The sequence below is a fragment of the Sus scrofa genome, chromosome 1 (assembly GCF_054392235.1).
Source record: "Sus scrofa isolate SSC_HxYL_T2T_F1_AM1 chromosome 1, Sscrofa_HxYL_maternal_Yorkshire_Landrace_v2.0, whole genome shotgun sequence".
Taxonomy (NCBI): domain Eukaryota; kingdom Metazoa; phylum Chordata; class Mammalia; order Artiodactyla; family Suidae; genus Sus; species Sus scrofa.
Genome location: NC_139383.1, coordinates 6,945,167 through 6,963,522, shown reverse-complemented (window position 1 = coordinate 6,963,522; position 18,356 = coordinate 6,945,167). Strand labels below are relative to the sequence as shown.

The window sequence follows — 18,356 nt, the reverse complement described above, 5'->3', positions numbered from 1 at the left end:
TTCCTTTCAAGCTATGTGAAAACAGATAAATGTCTTTAGAGACTACAAAATATTTGGACATTTTGCTTGTGTAGGCAGCCGTCTGGTACAAACGATAATCACAGTTCCCGCTTTCTTAGTTATTATTAATTTTGGATGGGATTTTTCTGGGGAGCTTGCTGCTCCAAGGGTACAACGAAACGGCTAGAAGTAGTAGTATCTGCCCAAGCGAGGCCTGAAGAGTGTTTATATGTTTTTTTCTTTTTTTTTTTTTTTTTTTTGCCCTTTTGTCTTTTCTAGGGCCGCACGCATGGCATATGGAGGTTCCCAGGCTAGGGGTCCAACCGGAGCTGTAGCTGCTGGCCTACAGCACAGCCCCAGCAACGCAGGGTCCAAGCCGCGTCTGTGACCTGCACCACAGCTCATGGCAATGCCGGATCCTTAACCCACTGAGCGAGGCCAGGGATCCAACCTGCAGTCTCATAGTTCCTAGTCAGATTTGTTAACTGCTGAGCCGGGAACTCCAAGAGTGATTGTATTTATGCTTCAGTGATATCACCATGTGGACAGTCATTGTGTAAAATAACCCTTTCATAGTGGATGGGAAACAGTTAATTTGTTTTTTGTGAACCGTGCCCATCCATCCCCATGGGGTTTGAAGGGCCAGAGCCCCTGGGCTCTGAATGGCAGGATGGGCAGAGGGCACACGTGCAGGCTGAGGAAGGGCAGCTGTGCGCGGAGACACATGGGCTCTGGATGCTGTTTGCTCAGGCGCAGAGCAGGGCAACAGTCAGAGCAAATGTGGAGCCTGCAGCCGTGTCACCGCAGCTCCCCCGCAGCAGCCAGAGCGCTGTCCTCCCTGGCTCTGCTTCCTTCTCGCCCTCGGGGTCTGGGTGTTGACCTGCCAGCCGCGTTGGCCGTTGGCCGTGCTTTTCACTTGTCCTCTGGCTTGCAGCAGTTGTTTGGGAAATGTTGGCAAAATAATCACCTCCCTTCCCACAAAACAAATACTTCAGGAATATAACCTGGTAAATCAAGGTGGAGTTGACTTTTTACACATGGGGCTGTCGTGAAGACTAGACCATGGTTTATGTTGAGACTTTTGAAAGCAAAAAACCAATACGTAGATCAATGCAGCATTACTAGAGTAAAAGTAAAATAGAAATTTTGACTTTAATGCTTTCAGATTGAGTGGTAAGCACCTAAGTGACATTGTGGCATCTAAATAATCTGAAAAGAACACCTTTTTTTTTTTTTTGTCTTTTTGCCACTTCTTGGGCCGCTCCTGTGGCATATGGAGGTTCCCAGGCTCAGGGTCTAATCGGAGCTATAGCCGCCGCCACAGCCACAGCAACGCGAGATCTGAGCTGTGTCTACGACCCACACCACAGCTCACGGTAACGCTGGATCCTTAACCCACTGAGCGAGGCCAGGGATCGAACCCGCAACCTCATGGTTCCTAGTTGGATTCTTTAACCACTGCGCCACGATGGGAACTCCTGAAGAGAACACTTTTTAATAGATTGAACTCTAGGCATTGCTCTCTTATTGTGGGTAATTATTTTAAAAACATTTTATTTTGAAGGGGATCTTTTTGTAAAAGCAGTTGATGTTTATTTTAGAAAATCTGAGAAGTACTGAAAGTGATACAGACAAAAATTAGTTATCCTATTCTTCTGCTATTCATTGATAACCACTGTACCATTTTGGTGTGTTTCTCTCCATTCATTTTCCCCATACGTACCTATTTCCTACACATGTAAGTTGAAAAGTAAGGAGAAGATCATAGGAGGTTTCACCCTTAAGTATTTTTCAAAAGTAAGGTTTTAAGGGACTGCAGTAGTGCATAGTAGAGCATCATAGCTTGTTTTATCTCCATTGTTGTTTTGAATAATGCTGTGATAAGGTATTTGTATAGAAGTTTTAGTCTGCGTCTCTGATTATTGCTCGAGTATAAAATGTAGAAAATTGAGTTGAGTCATACAGTTTAAGATTCCGTGAAGTTCGTGCCAGTTCACCTTTGCAGCAGCAGCAGAGCCATGGTCCTTCTGTGTCTTGATTAATCTGTGTTAAAACAGATGTAACTGCCGCCTGGTGAGAACTGGAGGGCGGAGTCCCGGCACGTCCCTAGGGAAGGACTTTCCGGCCCCTCCTCCACCCTCCCTGCCTTCTCAGCCCCTCTGGGCCCACCCTTGGGCGGCTTACTCCTCCTCCCGTTGTCTTTCATCTTCTTTCCCCTCGACTTCCATCAGGTTCATCTCTGCTTTCACGACTACTAAAGTATTTTGATGTAAAAGCCGCAAATCAGAGCAGATAAACGACGCTAAATTGTTACAAAGGCCACCATGCTCTGTGGTACCTAAGCATATTTGAATCCTTATTGTGTTTTTGATTAAAAATGTCCAGTTTCATGAGGACGTTTTTCTCTCCTGTTCCTTGTCCTATAGTTTATCTAGTGGAGAGATCTTTTTCTGTGGAGTTGCTTTTCTCTAAACATGTATTTGTAGGAGAACCTATTTTAGCAAGTCAGTGTTCTGCCTGTATGATATTTTCTTTGTGTATTCATGCTGTAATAATTAAATACTTTTATTTTCACTAATTTGTTCAGTAGAGATGACTGAGATATGTATGTGAAATGCACTGACAACAAATCTGGAAACTGTTTTAGGCTTTTCGGGGGCAAGCTTCCCATTCCCTGAGTGTCTGGAGCATCTGCCTGGGAGGGCTGCGAAACCCGCCCGGTGGCCCGGCGGGGCCGGGCGGGCTGACGGCCCTGTGTCTGTTCCCCGCAGCTGGTGCGAGAGTGCCGGGAGGTGCTGAAGGGCGGCCTGCTGATGAAGCAGTACTACCAGTTCATGCTGCACGAGGTGCTGGACGACCTGGGCAAGGCCGACTGCAACATCGACGCCTTCGAGGAGGATCTGCACAAGATGCTGATGGTCAGGACTGGGGGACGCCGGGCCCGCGTCTGCCTCGGTGGCAGTGGGGGGGGGGGGCAGTGTGTCCGTCTCCTGATAGATTACATTTGTTTCTCTCAACCCACATTTAAAAAAGAATCCTCAGTGGTTTTGAGGTGAGCGTTTTTGACAAAGCTTATCCAAGTTCACTGTTTACCTGTGGGATCTTATAGCAGAATGGCCTAGAAATGGAATCCCCATCAGGTGCTGCTTTCTCGCTGGGCGTCCCATGTGAGCGCAAGGGCTCAGCCTGCTGGGAACTGGGCCTGGCAGCCACTTCCGCCCTGAGGGTCCGCACTTGGCCGGAGATGGGACACCTGCCAGGCCTGGGGACATCCGGGGGCTTCTTACTGTGAAGAAGTGAAGCGTGAAGATGAGTCAGGCAGTGGCTGAGGCACCTGCCACACTGGACAGTTGTAAACGGGGGGCTGGCGGGCACAGGCTTGTTTTTATTTCTTCCCCTGAGAGCACCCCGTCTTCTCACGTACATTGTGCCCACCTGTGCTTTGCCAGCCTCAGCTTCTGCTCCTGTTGCCCCCTCCTGCTCTCAGTGTCTTCTCCTCGTCCGCCCGTTTAAGATTCACTTTCAGGTTTGCCCTGACCGTGTGGACATTAGTGTGCATTTGTCTGTCCTTCTCCGAGTTCGTGAGCCCTTCTCGTTGGGGCTGCGCATCTTTAATGCTCAGTGCTGCGCCGCGGCTCCCTTGGCAGGGTCCCCTGGTGAGGCTGGAGGCTTCACAGCCAGGGCCGAGGGTGACGTCCTGGGTCGTCCGTAGCGTCTGCTAGAGTGGCGCGTACACGCCATGCGCGGTCGATCCGCCAGCGTGTGTGCACAGATGATCGCGCGGCGCGGTGGCAGCTTGATGAAATAACACAGAGAACCTTCTCGGAGGCTTGCACCCTCCCGACCTCTTGGCGTCTGTCCCGCCCAGGGTGGCTGCAGCGCCGCCAGGCACCGCCCTCGCTTTCTGTGCGGGAAGAAAAGCGAGGGCAGAGGGGAAAGGCTGCTGGCCGCTTAGTCCCCACGGCAGAGGCTCTCCTGGAAGCCCCCGCAGCGGTCCCCTGCTTCTTACTGACCAGACCTGAGCTCATGGGGCTGGCGATTCGCATTTCAGCTTCAGTCGTGGAAGGGAGAAAACGCGACCGCGGGGACTTGCAGCTGGCAGGTTATGAGAAATAATTCTGAGTGTGAAATTATTAGGGCCTCCCTGGGCGTTTGGGAGAACATGCAAAGGAGCAGAGGCGTAATACGTGGCTGCATTTTGAAATACTGTGCATATTCCTTGTGTCAGAAAGTCTTTAGCACTGAAGAGTTACAGTTAAAAAAAAAAATTAATTTCTCTCCGTGTGCATGATTAATCTGGAAGCTTAAGAAGAACACAAACACGTGCTTTGCTTTCCGAGCTGTGCCCAGGCCACACTGTTGGCTCCTGGAGGCGGCAGCGGCCAGGCTGCGCCTTCCAGGCCCCACTCTCAGCGCCCGCGGGCTGCCCAGGAGCTGCCCGGAGCCCGGTTAAGCGAAGTTCCAGCATTCTCGGCGGCCAGAGCTTGAAGTGGTGCTGAGGGATTTCGTTTTGGCTTTGCTGCCCCTGATCTGCGAGAGGTGTACCCTCCCTCAGTGTATCTCCATCGTTGCACAGATGAAGAGCTAGAAGTTACCAGTGGTTTTACAGGTGTGCCCTGAAGTGTGCTCTCTGGGTGAGTGCAGGGCACGGGCTTTGAGAACTGGGGGCGCCCCCCTCGGTTTTGTCAGGAGGAAGGAGAGACTGGGGTCCAGGTAGGCGGGCTCGCTGTTTGCTGCAACCCCTGCCCTCCTGTAGCGGTGCGGGCGCCTGCTCCTGCCCGGGCCGATGAGAGCTGGGAGCCCAGGACTGGGACCAGGCAGGGGAGAAGTGGGGAGTCCCCGCCGAGGGCCTGCCGCCAGACGGAAGGAGCACGGGTAGAGACACCTCTGTGGTCTGCAGCTCGCTGTCACCCTGGGGCCGAGCTGCCCGGGTTACGAGGCCGAGTGTCCGTGATTGGCGCCTTTGCGCTGAGCCGCATCGTCATTCTGACTCAAGAACCTGGGCAGCGGAACGCAGGTCCTGGGAAGTCAGGGTGAGCCTTTGTCTGAGCCGCCAAAACCACGCGGAAACTCTGAGCCCTCTTAGCTCATGGCCTCGGCCCTGGCCTTCAGAAACAGCCGAAACTTTAAACATGACGTAGGACGTGGGAACATGTGATAGATTTAAAGAAACCACATTTTAAAAAATAATGTGAAAGGAGTGAAAATGATGAACAAGACGTGACAGCTGTAGAGGACCCACAAGGGAGCAGTCAGACTCACACTTCAAGTTCGCTCAAGAGGATAAAGGGCACAGGAGCAGAGGGACGCGGTGTCCGGCCTGAGGTAGCACGGGGCATCTGCTGTGGGCCAGGCATGCATCATGCCTGGTACGAAGATGCAGTAAGGAGCACAAACTCCCTCTTGGAGGTCAAGATCGATGGGGAAAATGTGACACGACAACTGTGAAAAACACTTCGAAGGAGAGGCACCGTCTTGGATGGACTCTCCCAGTAAGCTCGGAGCTCCTGGGGCGTTTAGAAAGGCCTCTCAGGAAGCGACACTTGGAATGCATCTGGAAGCTGCTGTGTATGTTACAATCCAGTCTATGTAAGAAATTGAGAACTTACACAAAACAGTACTAGATATTGTAATTGTTGTAATAACACTGCTTTTGCAGACATATGCACAGAAGACACACTAAAGGCTTAAACGCTGCCTCTGGGGCGGGAGGAAAGAGAGAGGGGAGGAAGGAAGCCACAGGAAAGTGAACATCGTGATGCATCATCATTTCTTATTGAAAAAACGTCCAAAACCACTATGACCAAATATTAACATTTGTTCATTCTGGGTGTTATTTGTTAAAATATTCTAAAGGCACTTTACTCTTTCTTAAAAAAGAGAGAGATGGAAACACTTTGCTGATGGAGAAGGTGGCAGATGCAGAGTCTCTGTGGTGGAAACAGCTTTGGAACGAAGCTTCCCAGGAAAGCCTTGGGGAGGGACCGTGGTAGCTGCAGTTGACACCGAGGGACAGCCCAGGGGTGCCGAGCGGGTGCGACAAGACCAGACAGAGATGAGTTCAGGTGGTGCACGTGCCAGGCCTTGGGCTGGAGTCGGGTAACGTGAATTTGGAAAGAAGCCTGAGGCTTCGAAGGAAACCAAGGGAGTGTAGTTGGCAGGATGAGGGGTGGAGTGGATGTGGGGGAGGTGCCGAGAGGGAAGCTGGGGCCCAGGCTGGGCAGCGAGATGGAGAGGGATGGGTTCGGGTCCAGCGAGAATTTTTTCAACTGAAGTTACCAGAGACCATTTGGAAGCCTCTGGGCTTGCTTTTAAGGGAAGGAGCTGGGATGAATTGCACGTGTGCCTATGGACAGTGTTGGGTTCCTTGGACACCAGAGGAGCTGAGTCTCAAATACAGGCGTCGGGCTGAGGAGGAAGTGCAGCCCCCTGCTGTTAAAGAGAAGGACCACACACCGAAGATTCGAATGATTTGTTTCAGGAAGGTGAGAACTTTTCTGTCTCACCAGATAGGTTTTGTGAAGAGAGGTGAGGTCTGCTGCGATTGGGTTAGAGTGGGTTTTGGCAGTTTGGGGAAAAGAGACGTTTCAAACGGGTGGTTGTAGCGAGAAGGAAAATGGGTTGAGCAGAGGCGCAAATGCCACCAGAGATGCTGTGTGTGCCGTGCGCTTGGTGAGAGTGTGGAACAGTGACCCTCCCTGTCCTGTGACTCTGAACCCTGCGCCTGGGGAAGGGAGACCTGGGTTTGTCTGGCTTTGGGGGTATGGCGGGCGGGCAGGTGAGATGAGAAGGCATCATGGGGTGGCAGGGACGGGCGCCGACTGACAGGCATGCGGAGTGAGGAGGAAAGGGAGCCGAGGGAGGGGAGCCCGTGGGCTGGGCTCCAGATAAAGAGCAGGGCGTAGAGGTGGGCAGAGAGGAGGGTTTAGCATCCCTGCCTTTGAACTGCGCTTTGAGCAGTTCTGATAACGACGGGGATCGGAGTGGAGAAAAGATGCCTGGAACTGAGGCAGTGAGGGCACAGAAGTGACGTGTGTTGAGGGTCGTCCACGTGACGGAAAGTGGCTCAGCTGTGCTGAGCCTGGGATGGAGAGGAGACCGAGTCAGACGCTGGAGTGTGAAGGCTGATGATGGCTGGTTGGCCATCAGTGGGTGATGGCATGAAGAGGGGCGTCTATGGGGTGTCTGCTGACATGAGTCTTTAAGAGGCAGGGTGATTCTTCGTTTCCAGATAAGACTGTGTAAGAGTGAAGGTTTGAAAGTCACAGTGGGAGCACAGCGGTGCAGCCCTCGGGGTCTTGTAAATCGTTGCCCCTTGTCGGGCTGTCAGGGGGAAGGGCAGTTGTCAGGGCAGCCAGGTTTCAGGGAGCAGTCCAGGCGTGGACAGGGAGGTCCAGGACCTGGTGTAGCAGAGACTGGTGTCATTTGGACAAGATGGTGCTAGACCCATAAATTCAAAGTTCCACACACACAGGCGTGGCCATGATGGACCCAGAACTGGAGGAGAGTCGTGCTGCACAGCCTGGACGGAGCAGGACCCAGAAGCATCCAAAGATACAACAGAGGACAGTTTTCTTGAAATAAACACCCCAAATTTTTGCCTACTGAAAGTTATTAGTAGGCCTCAGAAAACATTCATTTCAACAAACCCTAAGATGTAGCCTGGTGAATAACTGAAATCCACGGCTAGAAGAAGAATCTTGGGAACATCTAAGCAGAGAAAGGAAGCCACCTTTGGGGAGTGGGGCAAGTAGCGATGAGTTGTGGCATCAGATTTCTTTGTACAGCATGACACACGGTGTTAGAAGGTAGTGGGGTAAGGTCTTAAGGGTTCTGAGGGAGAGGCTGTGTAGCTCAGGTGTTTCACACCCAGTCAACTTATCCTCTCAGGAACAGAACCCACAGACGGGGTGTTTCGTAATGTATCAGCTGTGACCCTGTCTCGAGAAAAACTACTTGGTACAACCCTACTAAGTGACAGATAAATCCAAATAAGAATTTAGGACTGGGAAAGCTGTTTGGAAAGCTGTTTAGAAAGCTTAGGTATTTTGGTTATAGATCATAATTTATATGTCATAAACATTGAAAAATTATATCACAGAAATCGGGCTGTTGGGATGGTGTCGTGGGGAGAGCTGTGCTCATTTCCTCCTTGTGACACGTAAGATACCAACTGAAGTGAAAGTGATTAAACAAAGGCCCGAACCTCCTAAGGGGAATAATATTCACAATGTGTTCATAATGAACATTCTATATGCCATTATTTCGATTTTTAAACTTTATTGTACTTTTCTATACAGTGTGGACATTGTTGTTCTTTCCTTAGTAACTTGCAGGGATTATGAATAATGTGTTCAATTGCTGAGGCGTTGAGGTACACGATCTAAGGTAATGGCGATGGCGAATCTTGCTGCTCTCAGAGTTTCCTGCTCAGCGGCCCCTCTTCCCCTTGCCCTTCTGATCTATCGGTAGCCTTCGTGTTAACAGAGCTGAAAGATGTGCGTTGCTGAACTCTGTTCTCAAATGTCTCCTTTTACATTTCTGTATTTTAAGGTATATTTTGATTACATGAGAAGCTGGATCCAAATGCTACAGCAATTACCTCAAGCATCCCATAGTTTAAAAAATCTGCTAGAAGAGGAATGGAATTTCACCAAAGAAATAACCCACTACATCCGGGGAGGAGAAGCACAGGCTGGCAAGCTTTTCTGGTAGGCCTCCTCGTGCCCCGAGCACGCCTGCCTTCCTTTCCACCTGTACTCCTGTTTGCTCACCAGTTCTCTTCTGTATGTTTGAATGTTCGGTTACATGAAAGTGACAGTCCCTCCTATCGGCGTGCGCCCCTCTCCCCAGTTTTGTTCTCCTTGGAGCAGCGGTTCTCGACCAGCAGTGACTTCCCCGGGGACACGTGGCAGTGTCTGGAGACACTTCTGACTGTACTAACGGGGGGCCTGCAGCTGTCTGTTGAGTAGAGGCCAGGGACACTGCAGCTGAACATGCTGCAGTGCACAGGACAGCCCCCCAGACAAACATAGTCTGCCCCAAACAGCAGTCCTGCCTTAGAATGCACCCTCTTGGTGGTTTTCACTCGGAGAATTCAAGACCCCTGGCACCTGGGCCTGTGGCCTTCGCGTCAGTCTTGGTGGGCGCTTCTGAAACTTAAGTGTGTGTCTTCCCTGATCCTGGTTTGGGAATGTACTGCTCGCCATCGCCTCTCTTTATGATCGGGGTATTTGTAGATGGCGAAAGAGTTGAAATGCAAACAGAGGAAAACCCTGAGGGTCAGTGGAATGCTCCCTGGTCTGTTCTGGGAGGTGAATCTGTCTTCTCGAGCACTGGCACCTGTCTGTTGAATGCATCTCAGGGGTCTTTGCTGGGGGCTGCCCCCCTCTGACTGACTGAGGACCAGGCCCCTCCTGGGCTCTTGACTCAGCTGCTGTCCTTTGGTGCTGCCTTCTCTCACTTGCTGCCTCAAGCCATTTTATTTCTTTGTTTCCTTTTTATGAAGTCTTTTATACCCAGCTCATGTTTCCTTCCCTGCCTTGGTGTGTGCTCTTTGGGACTGCTGCTTGTACGGAGTTCTCGTCTAACTTCAGAAATTTGTCCTCAACTCCCTGGCCTTTGTTCCATGCTCGGTCTCTCAGAATCTTGTGTTCACTTTTCTGCCTTAACCACCCGTTCTTTTTATGTCATCCTCTTGCTTTTGAGTAAGTGGTGAACTTGCTTTTGTCTCAGAACTTACCTGGTCTGTGATCAGGCCCAGGTCCCCAATCTGTCTGGTTTTCCTAATCACATAGGTTCTCACAGTCAGCCTCATGAAAAAATGTGTTTGCTGCCATTTTCAGCATCCCTTCCCCTCATAATTTTTCATTGTTATACTTTGCCTCATCTTCTGTTTTCATTCTCTGTTCTCAGGCTGTCAAGCTTTGTTTAAGAAATTTTTTTAAAAAGTTCCTCTTTCATTTCCCTACCAATTCTTGTTATATAGTTTCTTTGTGTGCTCATTTCCTCCTGTCGGTCTTTTTGTCTTTATCTGTCATTTGTCCTTCAGATTCCAGCGGGTGCAGTCTCTGGCCTTCCTTGTCATGTTCTGTGTTCTGAGAAGCTGCAGAGCTTTTTCCTTGCTTCTGCTGTGGGACTGCCCACCTGCACTATTCCAGTTCTGTGTGTTTGTTGTGTTGGTGCTGTGTTCTGCTTCCTTGGCTGTTGCCCCCAGGTTTCCTCAGTGTTGGAGTTAACCCGGACTCCTTTCTCTCACACGCTACCCGATTCCGTTTGGCTGTCCCTTTAGGATACATCCAGAATTGACCTCTGCTCCCCACTCCCCATTTCCACTCTTCCTAGAAGAGCTGTCTCTGCTTCTGCCCTCCATCCTCAGTAGCTCATCCTCAGACTGGTCCTCTTCGTCCAGCAGGCCATCCTTTCCTCTGCTCCAGATGCACCCGTGGCTCTCCTCCTTATCCAGGTGATGCTGCGTGCCCCTGAACCATGGCCCGTGAGGCCTCTGCAGCTGATGTGTCATTAAGGCTTTGTTCTCATCTCCTCCTAGGCTCTTCTGTGCTTTCTCTGCAGCCACAGTGGCTTCCTTCCTGTCTTTCACAGTCTGGGCCTGCTCCCGCCTCAGGCCCTTTGCACTTGCTGGCCCCACTACTCTGACTGCTCTTTGCCCAGTTATCTCCATGACTCATCCCCCCACTTCCTGTCAGTCTTTGGCCAGGTGTTATCTTCTCCATACTTAAAATTAAAATCTGGCCTGCAGGGAGTTCCTTTGTTTAGCGCAGCGGAAACAAATCTGACTAGTAACCACAAGGACACCGGTTTGATCCCTGGCCTCGCTCAGTGGGTTAAGGATCTGGCATTGCCATGAGCTGTGGTGTCGGTCACAGATGTGGCTTGGATCCTGCATTGCTGTGGCAGTGGTATAAGCCGGCAGCTGTAGCTCTGCTTCGACCCCTAGCCTGGGAACTTCCAAAAAAATCAAAAACAAATAAAATCTGGCCTGCAAGTACACCTTAGCTTTCTTTTTATTTTATTTCTCTCCGTAGCACTTATCAATATCTGAAATTCTATTTTTTATCTTATTCTTTTTTTTGTCTCTCCATTCACTGGAGGGCTTTAATCTGTTTTGCTCACCGCTTCTCACTTTAACAGATACGGAAGCTTGTTGCACACACTCGTCCTGGCTATGCTTGTGTCCTGCTGCTGCTCTCGAAAGCATGTTTCTCATCAGGACATTTTCCTCCTCGGTTGCTCGTAAAGCCTACCCTCTGCCTGGAAAAGGAGGCCCTCACGTCACACGACCTCCGGCCTCCCACAGCGTGGCCCGGTGTGCCTCCTGGTCGTACCCTCCCGCTCCTCTGCTCTTTTCACGTTGCCGGGTTTGTTGTTCTTTTTCCTCCCCCTTCTTGCCTGACACACCTTCAAGCCCTTTGACCGTATTTATTGTTCCTGCTGGACTCTCCGTCCCCTCCTATGCTCTTCCCACACTCCTTCTCCTTGCGACAGAGAGCTCTGCGTCGCCTGCAGGCCTGTCAAACCCGCACCTTCCCCTCCGCCAGCTCCCCTTGCACTCGCTTTCTGCCCCCTCTGATGGTGCTTGTGGACTGACCTGCCCTCTGTCACCAGGTCAGAAGGGCCTTTTCGTCAGCGAGGTCAATAAGCTGCTGTTGAATTTTCACTACACTCATTTACACTTATTTTATACGTGTGGGTTTACATTTTAACCCTGGTATTTAGATTGTATGCTTAGAAGCATCAACTGATGAGAGCAGTTTATGTTTGTTGACTACGAAAGCTTAGTGTAAGAACAATTTTCTAAAATAATTGCATTTAAGGAATTCGCTTTGTTGCTTACACTGTCATCTAGCTTGTTAAGCGGTTAAAACACATTTTGCCGTGGTGTGTGCTTGAGGCTCTTTGATACCGTTTGGAACATTGAAGGTGAAAATGACATTTGTGTTGTGATTACATAGCTGGAAGTATGTCATTGAAGATTTTAAGGCTTATAATGAAAAACTGGTAGTAGAACAAAGGTAGGTACACACTCTGATTGAGATTTTTTTGGTTTCTTTTTTTCACATTAATCATGAGTTTATATTAAAAGAAAATTCTCCCTGTCATTTTTAAACTGTTGAAACAATAGCTGAATCTTTTAGCGTCTCATTCAAGAATTAGAACGAATGAGGACAGTTTTTCTTCCCTGGTTTACTTTTGTTGTTTTTGTTCCCTTAGCGACATTGCAGGAATGCTGCTGAAATCTACAGGAAGTTTTCTAGAATTTGGCTTACAGGAGAGCTGTGCAGAATTTTGGACCAGTGCTGATGATAGCAGTGCTTCAGATGAAATAAGGTGGAGTTGCGTTTTCTTTCCGCTCTTGTTTCTTATTTCACGTACTTTTATTCTTGGTAATGAACCTGAAAGGAGCCTTGTTGAAAGCCAGTCATGTTGGACTTGAATTCGGGTCGTGAATCTAAAGGGATTTATTTATTACTATATTGTCTTTTCATGGGATCTCTTAGTTACGGTTTTATGTGAAATTTTTTTTGGAAGGTGAACTTAAAATCTCTTTCGCCCAATGAAAATAACGTCCTCAGAGGACACGTAGTTTCAGTTGACTGAAAGGGAGCGGGGTGGACGCCATTCACACGGTCGGAATGTCTTTAGTTAAACGATTGTTCTGTCCTTCAAAGCCTCCATGGTGGTCGACATGAACGCGCTTCACCCGTGTCTGGTGCATTGTTACTGTTTCTGTGCATGGTTTATCCCTTCTGTTGAACTTCAAGTTTAAGTACACGAAACTATGGCGTGCTCGTCTATTGCGTTTCTTCCAGTTCTATGCAGATAGCGTATAGGTTGAACCAAGTGAAAGTGCTGTTTGGGTGGCGTGTATGTGAGCTGTGTAGCTGTTTGTGGCCAGTTACCAGCAACAGCCTGTGATTCAACATTAGGAAGTGCTGGGGTGGAACTAACTTCTCTAGAGTTGTTTTGTCTCACCGTCCAAGATTTGATGAAAAACACATTTCGGGTTTCAGAATACTGGGATGGCCTTATGCTAGGAATAAAGAGGTTACCCCGTAGATTCTCACCTGGGAAAATGCCGAAGAGCCGAGAGGTGGATTGCATCCCTTTGTAGAAAGTCTTGCAGTTTTTGAACCTAACATGGTAGATTCAAAATAAACAGGAGAGGAGTTCCCGTCGTGGCTTAGTGGTTAACGAATCCGACTAGGAACCATGAGGTCGCGGGTTCGATCCTTGGCCTTGCTCAGTAGGTTAAGGATCCGGCATTGCCATGAGCTGTGGTGTAGGTCGCAGACGCGGCTCGAATCCCACGTTGCTGTGGCTGTGATCTCCGATTCATAGCCAGAGGCTACAGCTCTGATTCGACACCTAGCCTGGGAACCTCCATATGCTGTGGGTGCAGCCCTAAAAAGACAAAAAGACAAAACAACAACAACAGCAAACCCCAAAATAAACAGAATTCAAGAATTAAGACGGTGTGAGCTGAAGGGTGGTTCGCACAGTGCACTGATTGTGTACTAGGGACGTAAACCCTGCAGTGCAGAGACGTGTAGGGCTAATGTGTCCCGACTCCAGGGGGGGTCCCCTGCACACCCCTTCCCAGGTGGCAGCTCAGCGATGTCCCACGGGCAGACTGAAGACAGCTGTGCTGGGAGTATTTACAGCATGAAAATTGGCAAACACCACCCCAGACAGTATGTGTGGGGGGAGCCAGTGGTTAAAAACTCCGCAGCTCACTGCTGTGTATATTTCTTTGGAGTTAAGAGTATGAGCTAGGAGTCAAAAGAGTGTATTTCAAACTCCAAGAATTATCCTAACGAAATCTAGAGAATTGAACAACCTGTTCTTAAGTATATGCTCTACTTATTTAACAAATACAGGTATTTTCTAGAAAGCTGTGGAGAGCAAACTTCCAAATATTTCAAATATATTCCCAGTAATTGCTTGCTTCTAAAATCTTCAGTCTTTATTAATGGAATTTGGAATTTGCTTCATGTTTATTGTTTATATTTCTGGTATACCGTAACGAATTCTAACTGGATTTCCGTCGGTGTCCAGGAGGTCTGTTATAGAGATCAGCCGAGCACTGAAGGAGCTCTTTCATGAGGCTAGAGAAAGAGCCTCCAAAGCACTTGGGTTTGCTAAGATGTTGAGAAAGGTGAGTTGGCAATCCTTATTGATTATTATTTTTTTCTTATTTTTCTCTTATTTTTTAAAAAGCTAACCCTAAAGAAGTTTCTCTGTAACTGATCCTAGGACCTGGAAATCGCTGCAGAGTTCATACTTTCAGCCCCAGTTAGAGACCTTTTGGCTGTCCTGAAATCAAAACAGTACGTTAAGGTAAGTGTTTAATGGGCCATAGCTATGTTGCCTTTCTTAATTTGCTCTAAAACAGGCAAGCTTTTTCTTAAAGGTCTAATAAGTATTTTAGGCTGTGCAGACCCCCTGTAAGACTGTCCCATAATTTCCCAGTGGAATAATTAGAAAAACAAGGTATTTCATACTTATTAACTTATTTTAAGAATGTGGACGAGGAGTTCCCATCGTGGCGCAGCGGAAACGAATCCGACTAGGAACCATGAGGTTGCGGGTTCGATCCCTGGCCTCGCTCGGTGGGTTAAGGATCTGGCGTTGCCGTGAGCTGTGGTGTAGGCAGGTGCAGCCCTAGAAAAGACAGATACACACACAGAAAAACAAGAATGCAGGTGAAAAACCCGAAGTGTTTATTCATATTACCTGGTTACAGACGTATTTAAAATAATGTATATAAAGTAATATTTTTAAATTTTATTTACTTTTTATTATCGTCATAGTCGATTTACAGTGTTTCTTCAGTTCTGTTGTACAGCAGAGCGACCCAGTCACACACAGTTGCTTGTGCTGTACAGTAGGATCCCATTGCCCATCCATCCCCTCCCTCCCGATAATGTTGCTTTTAAATAATGTTTTGGTTTTCACCCTCACATTGCCTGGAACAGTTCCCTTTCTTTTTTCCTTTTCCTCTTTACAGCTGCCCCTGTGGCGTATGGAAATCCCAGGCTAGGGGTTGGTTGGAGCTGCAGCTGCCGGCCTACACCACAGCTGCAGCATCACAGGATCCGAACCACATCTGCGACCTGTGCCTCAGCTTGTGGCAGTGCCAGATCCTTAACCCAGTGAGCGAGGCCAGGGAGACGCTGCATCTTCTCAGACTCTCTGTCGGGTTCTTAACTCGCTGAGGCACAATGTGGACACCCCGTTCACACTTTCTCCGTGACTCTTTGATCTCAGTGTCTTGGCTGTCACCAGAGCCACTTTTTGAGTCACCGTCTCTGCTGTCATTTAAGTTGTTTGAGTTTTTGGGACTTTGAGAGTCTGGGTGTGATGTTGTTCCTGGGAATTGTATCCTAAGCCTGCGTTTATGTGTGACGTGTGCAGCGTAGTCGCGCGGGTACCCACTGTTAAAGCGATCTTTCAAAGGCTCTTCTTGCGATGCTTCTGCCAAGAATAACTCGTAGATTTGTATTCAAATTTTTCGTCTTTTTACTGAGTTAGGGGACTTTCTCTTTCGAAGGCGTCCTGAGGCACAGTCCCCTGGGCCGCTGCTCCTCGTGCTGAGGACCTAACCACCAGTGCCCACTGCAGGGCGTTGCCCTGTGGGAGCAGCTTTGCATAAAAACTCCTTTGCAAAGTAGCATTGATTGAGGAGGTTGTTTCAGGCCGTCATTCTTCCCTTGATGAGTCATGTCTTTGTTGTTGAAAATAAATCGGAGGATGCTGTGTAAATGGAGACCCTTGACAGAGCCTCGCCCCGGGATGTGGACACGCTCCCTCCTCCACTCGCACTGACCTGAGTTACGGTTCTCTGGTTTCACAACCTCGGATTCCACCAACTGCGGGTGGAAAATATTTAGGAAAAAAACTGGCAGCCGTTTACATAGACTTTACACTGTACTCACAGCTGTTCACGTAGCAGCCATTGTACCTGGTGTCATGAGTAACCTAGAGACGAGCGAACGTGCCCGGGAGGCTGTGCTGGGTTATGCCGGTGGACTGCACCGTCTCAGCTCAGGCACTGAGCCTCCTCAGAGCTGGGCGTCCGAGGGGTCCCGGAAGCAGTCCTCTGCCTTTCCCACAGCTCCTTCCCCAAACCCCCTCGTCTTTTTCTAGTTTTGTTGTTTGTTTTTTTTTAAGTAACATTTCTATAGCATATGATGCTCCTTAATTCAAGATTTTGGATTGTTTCTTTTCCAGGTACAGATTCCTGGCTTAGAAAACCTGCAGGTGTTTGTTCCGGACACCCTGGCCGAGGAGAAGAGTATAATTTTGCAGTTACTCAATGCAGCCGCAGGGAAGGACTGCTCCAAAGAGTCAGATGACGTGCTAATTGACGCCTATCTACTTCTCACCAAGCATAGTGACCGCGCTCAGGATTCAGACGACAGCTGGACCACGTGGGAGGCACAGCCTGTCAAAATTGTGCCTCAGGTGGAGACTGTGGATACCTTGCGAAGCATGCAGGTGCGTCTCACTCCCGGCTCCCGCCTTGAAACAGTGTTGCTTATTTAAAATACTTTCGGGAAAAGTGAATTATTAGTAGCTCACGGATGATTGGTTTAGTAGTCTCTAATATCTACCTCCCCAAAACAGACCTGACTGTTTTGATAGTTTTGTAGCATGGCTTGTACTAAAATGTGCTTTCACCCTCTTTAAGTATGTTAAATTATACTTGTCTCTTTCCTTCCTTGAACCATGTGTGTAGTTGGATCTAACTACCCATGGAAAAAAGAAAGGAATCATCCTTCTTATTTCATTTGTGGTTCCAGAAATCCTGGGTCTCCAAGGACTCTGTGTTACTGGCTGCTTCGTTTTCGTTTTTGTAGTCGGGGCTGCACGGCCCGGCAAACGGGGATGCTGTGACAGTTTATGTACCTCAGTCATTCAGACATGGGCCACCTCCTGGGCTCTGTGTTCTGGAGCAGTGGTGCTCTGCACACGTGCACCGCAGACCCAGTCTCATGAAAGCTGGACACACTGGCCGACTGTTCCCCAGCCCTGCAGGTCCGCTTTCCTCCTGCATTCCCCGTCTCAGCGACTGTGCCCTGTCCACTCGCTTGTCTGACCTGGAAGGTGACAGGTCATATCAGTTTCACCTCCTCCCCTCTCGCCACTGGCCTCAGCAGCCGGGAGCATTTCCGGGAGATGCCCCCTTTCTCTGCCTCCCCAGGGCCGTTTAGGAAGGCCCCCCGGTCAGGCCTTTTCACCCCTTTCTTGGACCAGTGCAGTGTCCCACCGTCCCTTCCTCCCATTCTGTATTTTGTTTTGGTGCTTCCAGAATCAACCTTACAATTCATACATCTCATCACAGGTCTCCTCCGAGCGCTACAGTGACCCTCCCTTAGAATTAATCAACTCCTGATTTCTGACTGTTCCATACAAGGCTCTTCATTTCATCCCACTGCTATTCCTGCATTTTCCATCTTTATACGCTACTTCAGCCCACACGCACGCACACAAACACGAATATGCACACGCCGTACCAGGAGTGTGGATTACTTGGAGTCCTGGGACACGTCAAAGATGGGGCACCCACGGTGCCCATGGGATTCTTGACCTTGAGCCGGAGCCTTAGATCCCTGCCCACTGCCGTGTGTTGCTCTGTGAAGCAGCTTCACTTGACAGCTGCACTCAGAGCAGGTGGTTGCCGGCCTGGGGGCCCTGAGGTTGGTGCTGTTTGGGGACCAGGGGTTGGACTGGAGCGGAAGTCTGTAACCGGTCTGTGGTTAAGCCCTATGCTTGGTCTTCCTCCCAGGTGGATAATCTTTTACTCGTCGTCATGCAGTCTGCCCATCTCATCATCCAGAGAAAAGCTTTCCAGCAGTCCATTGAAGGACTCATGACTCTACGCCAGGAGCAGACGTCCAGCCAGCCCATCATCGCCAGAGCTTTGCAGCAGCTGAAGGTATTTCACCGTCAGCCCTGCGTTACCTGTATTTACACGGAGTACAGTGAGAGGAGAATCAGTGTGTTGTCATTGAGTGTCCCTCCAGGGAGCTGAGCTCTTACGTCGGCCTCCCCGCTCTCGCCCACGTCCCCCTTCCCCGGTCTGCACGGGACGTTTCCCAGATCCTTCCCGGAACTGTGCACCGTTAGAATCGGGAATGGTCGCGTGGTTGGTTGCTGTTGGGCTTTAGGTGTTTTCATTCCTAATCCAAGTTCATTTCTCCTTTAGTAACTACCAGTATTTGCCGGAGGTCCCTTAAGTCAATCATGTGTAATTTTAAAAGACTTATTCTCTCATCTGACAGATGACGCAGTCAGATTCCTTGTAACAGAGAGAGCCGATCGCAGACAGACAG

At 49.2% G+C, this 18,356-nt stretch overlaps 1 protein-coding gene across 1 annotated transcript in view; it reads left to right on the top strand.

The window, feature by feature from the left end:
• MAP3K4 (mitogen-activated protein kinase kinase kinase 4) overlaps window positions 1-18,356 on the top strand; it is a 105,048-nt gene that overhangs the window by 61,367 nt on the left and 25,325 nt on the right. The window contains exons 5-11 of the mRNA XM_021086224.2: window positions 2,772-2,918; window positions 8,554-8,711; window positions 12,232-12,348; window positions 14,077-14,176; window positions 14,275-14,358; window positions 16,252-16,518; window positions 17,810-17,959. Coding sequence (XP_020941883.2) covers window positions 2,772-2,918; window positions 8,554-8,711; window positions 12,232-12,348; window positions 14,077-14,176; window positions 14,275-14,358; window positions 16,252-16,518; window positions 17,810-17,959 — 1,023 coding nt within the window. The remainder of the gene's footprint in view (window positions 1-2,771; window positions 2,919-8,553; window positions 8,712-12,231; window positions 12,349-14,076; window positions 14,177-14,274; window positions 14,359-16,251; window positions 16,519-17,809; window positions 17,960-18,356) is intronic.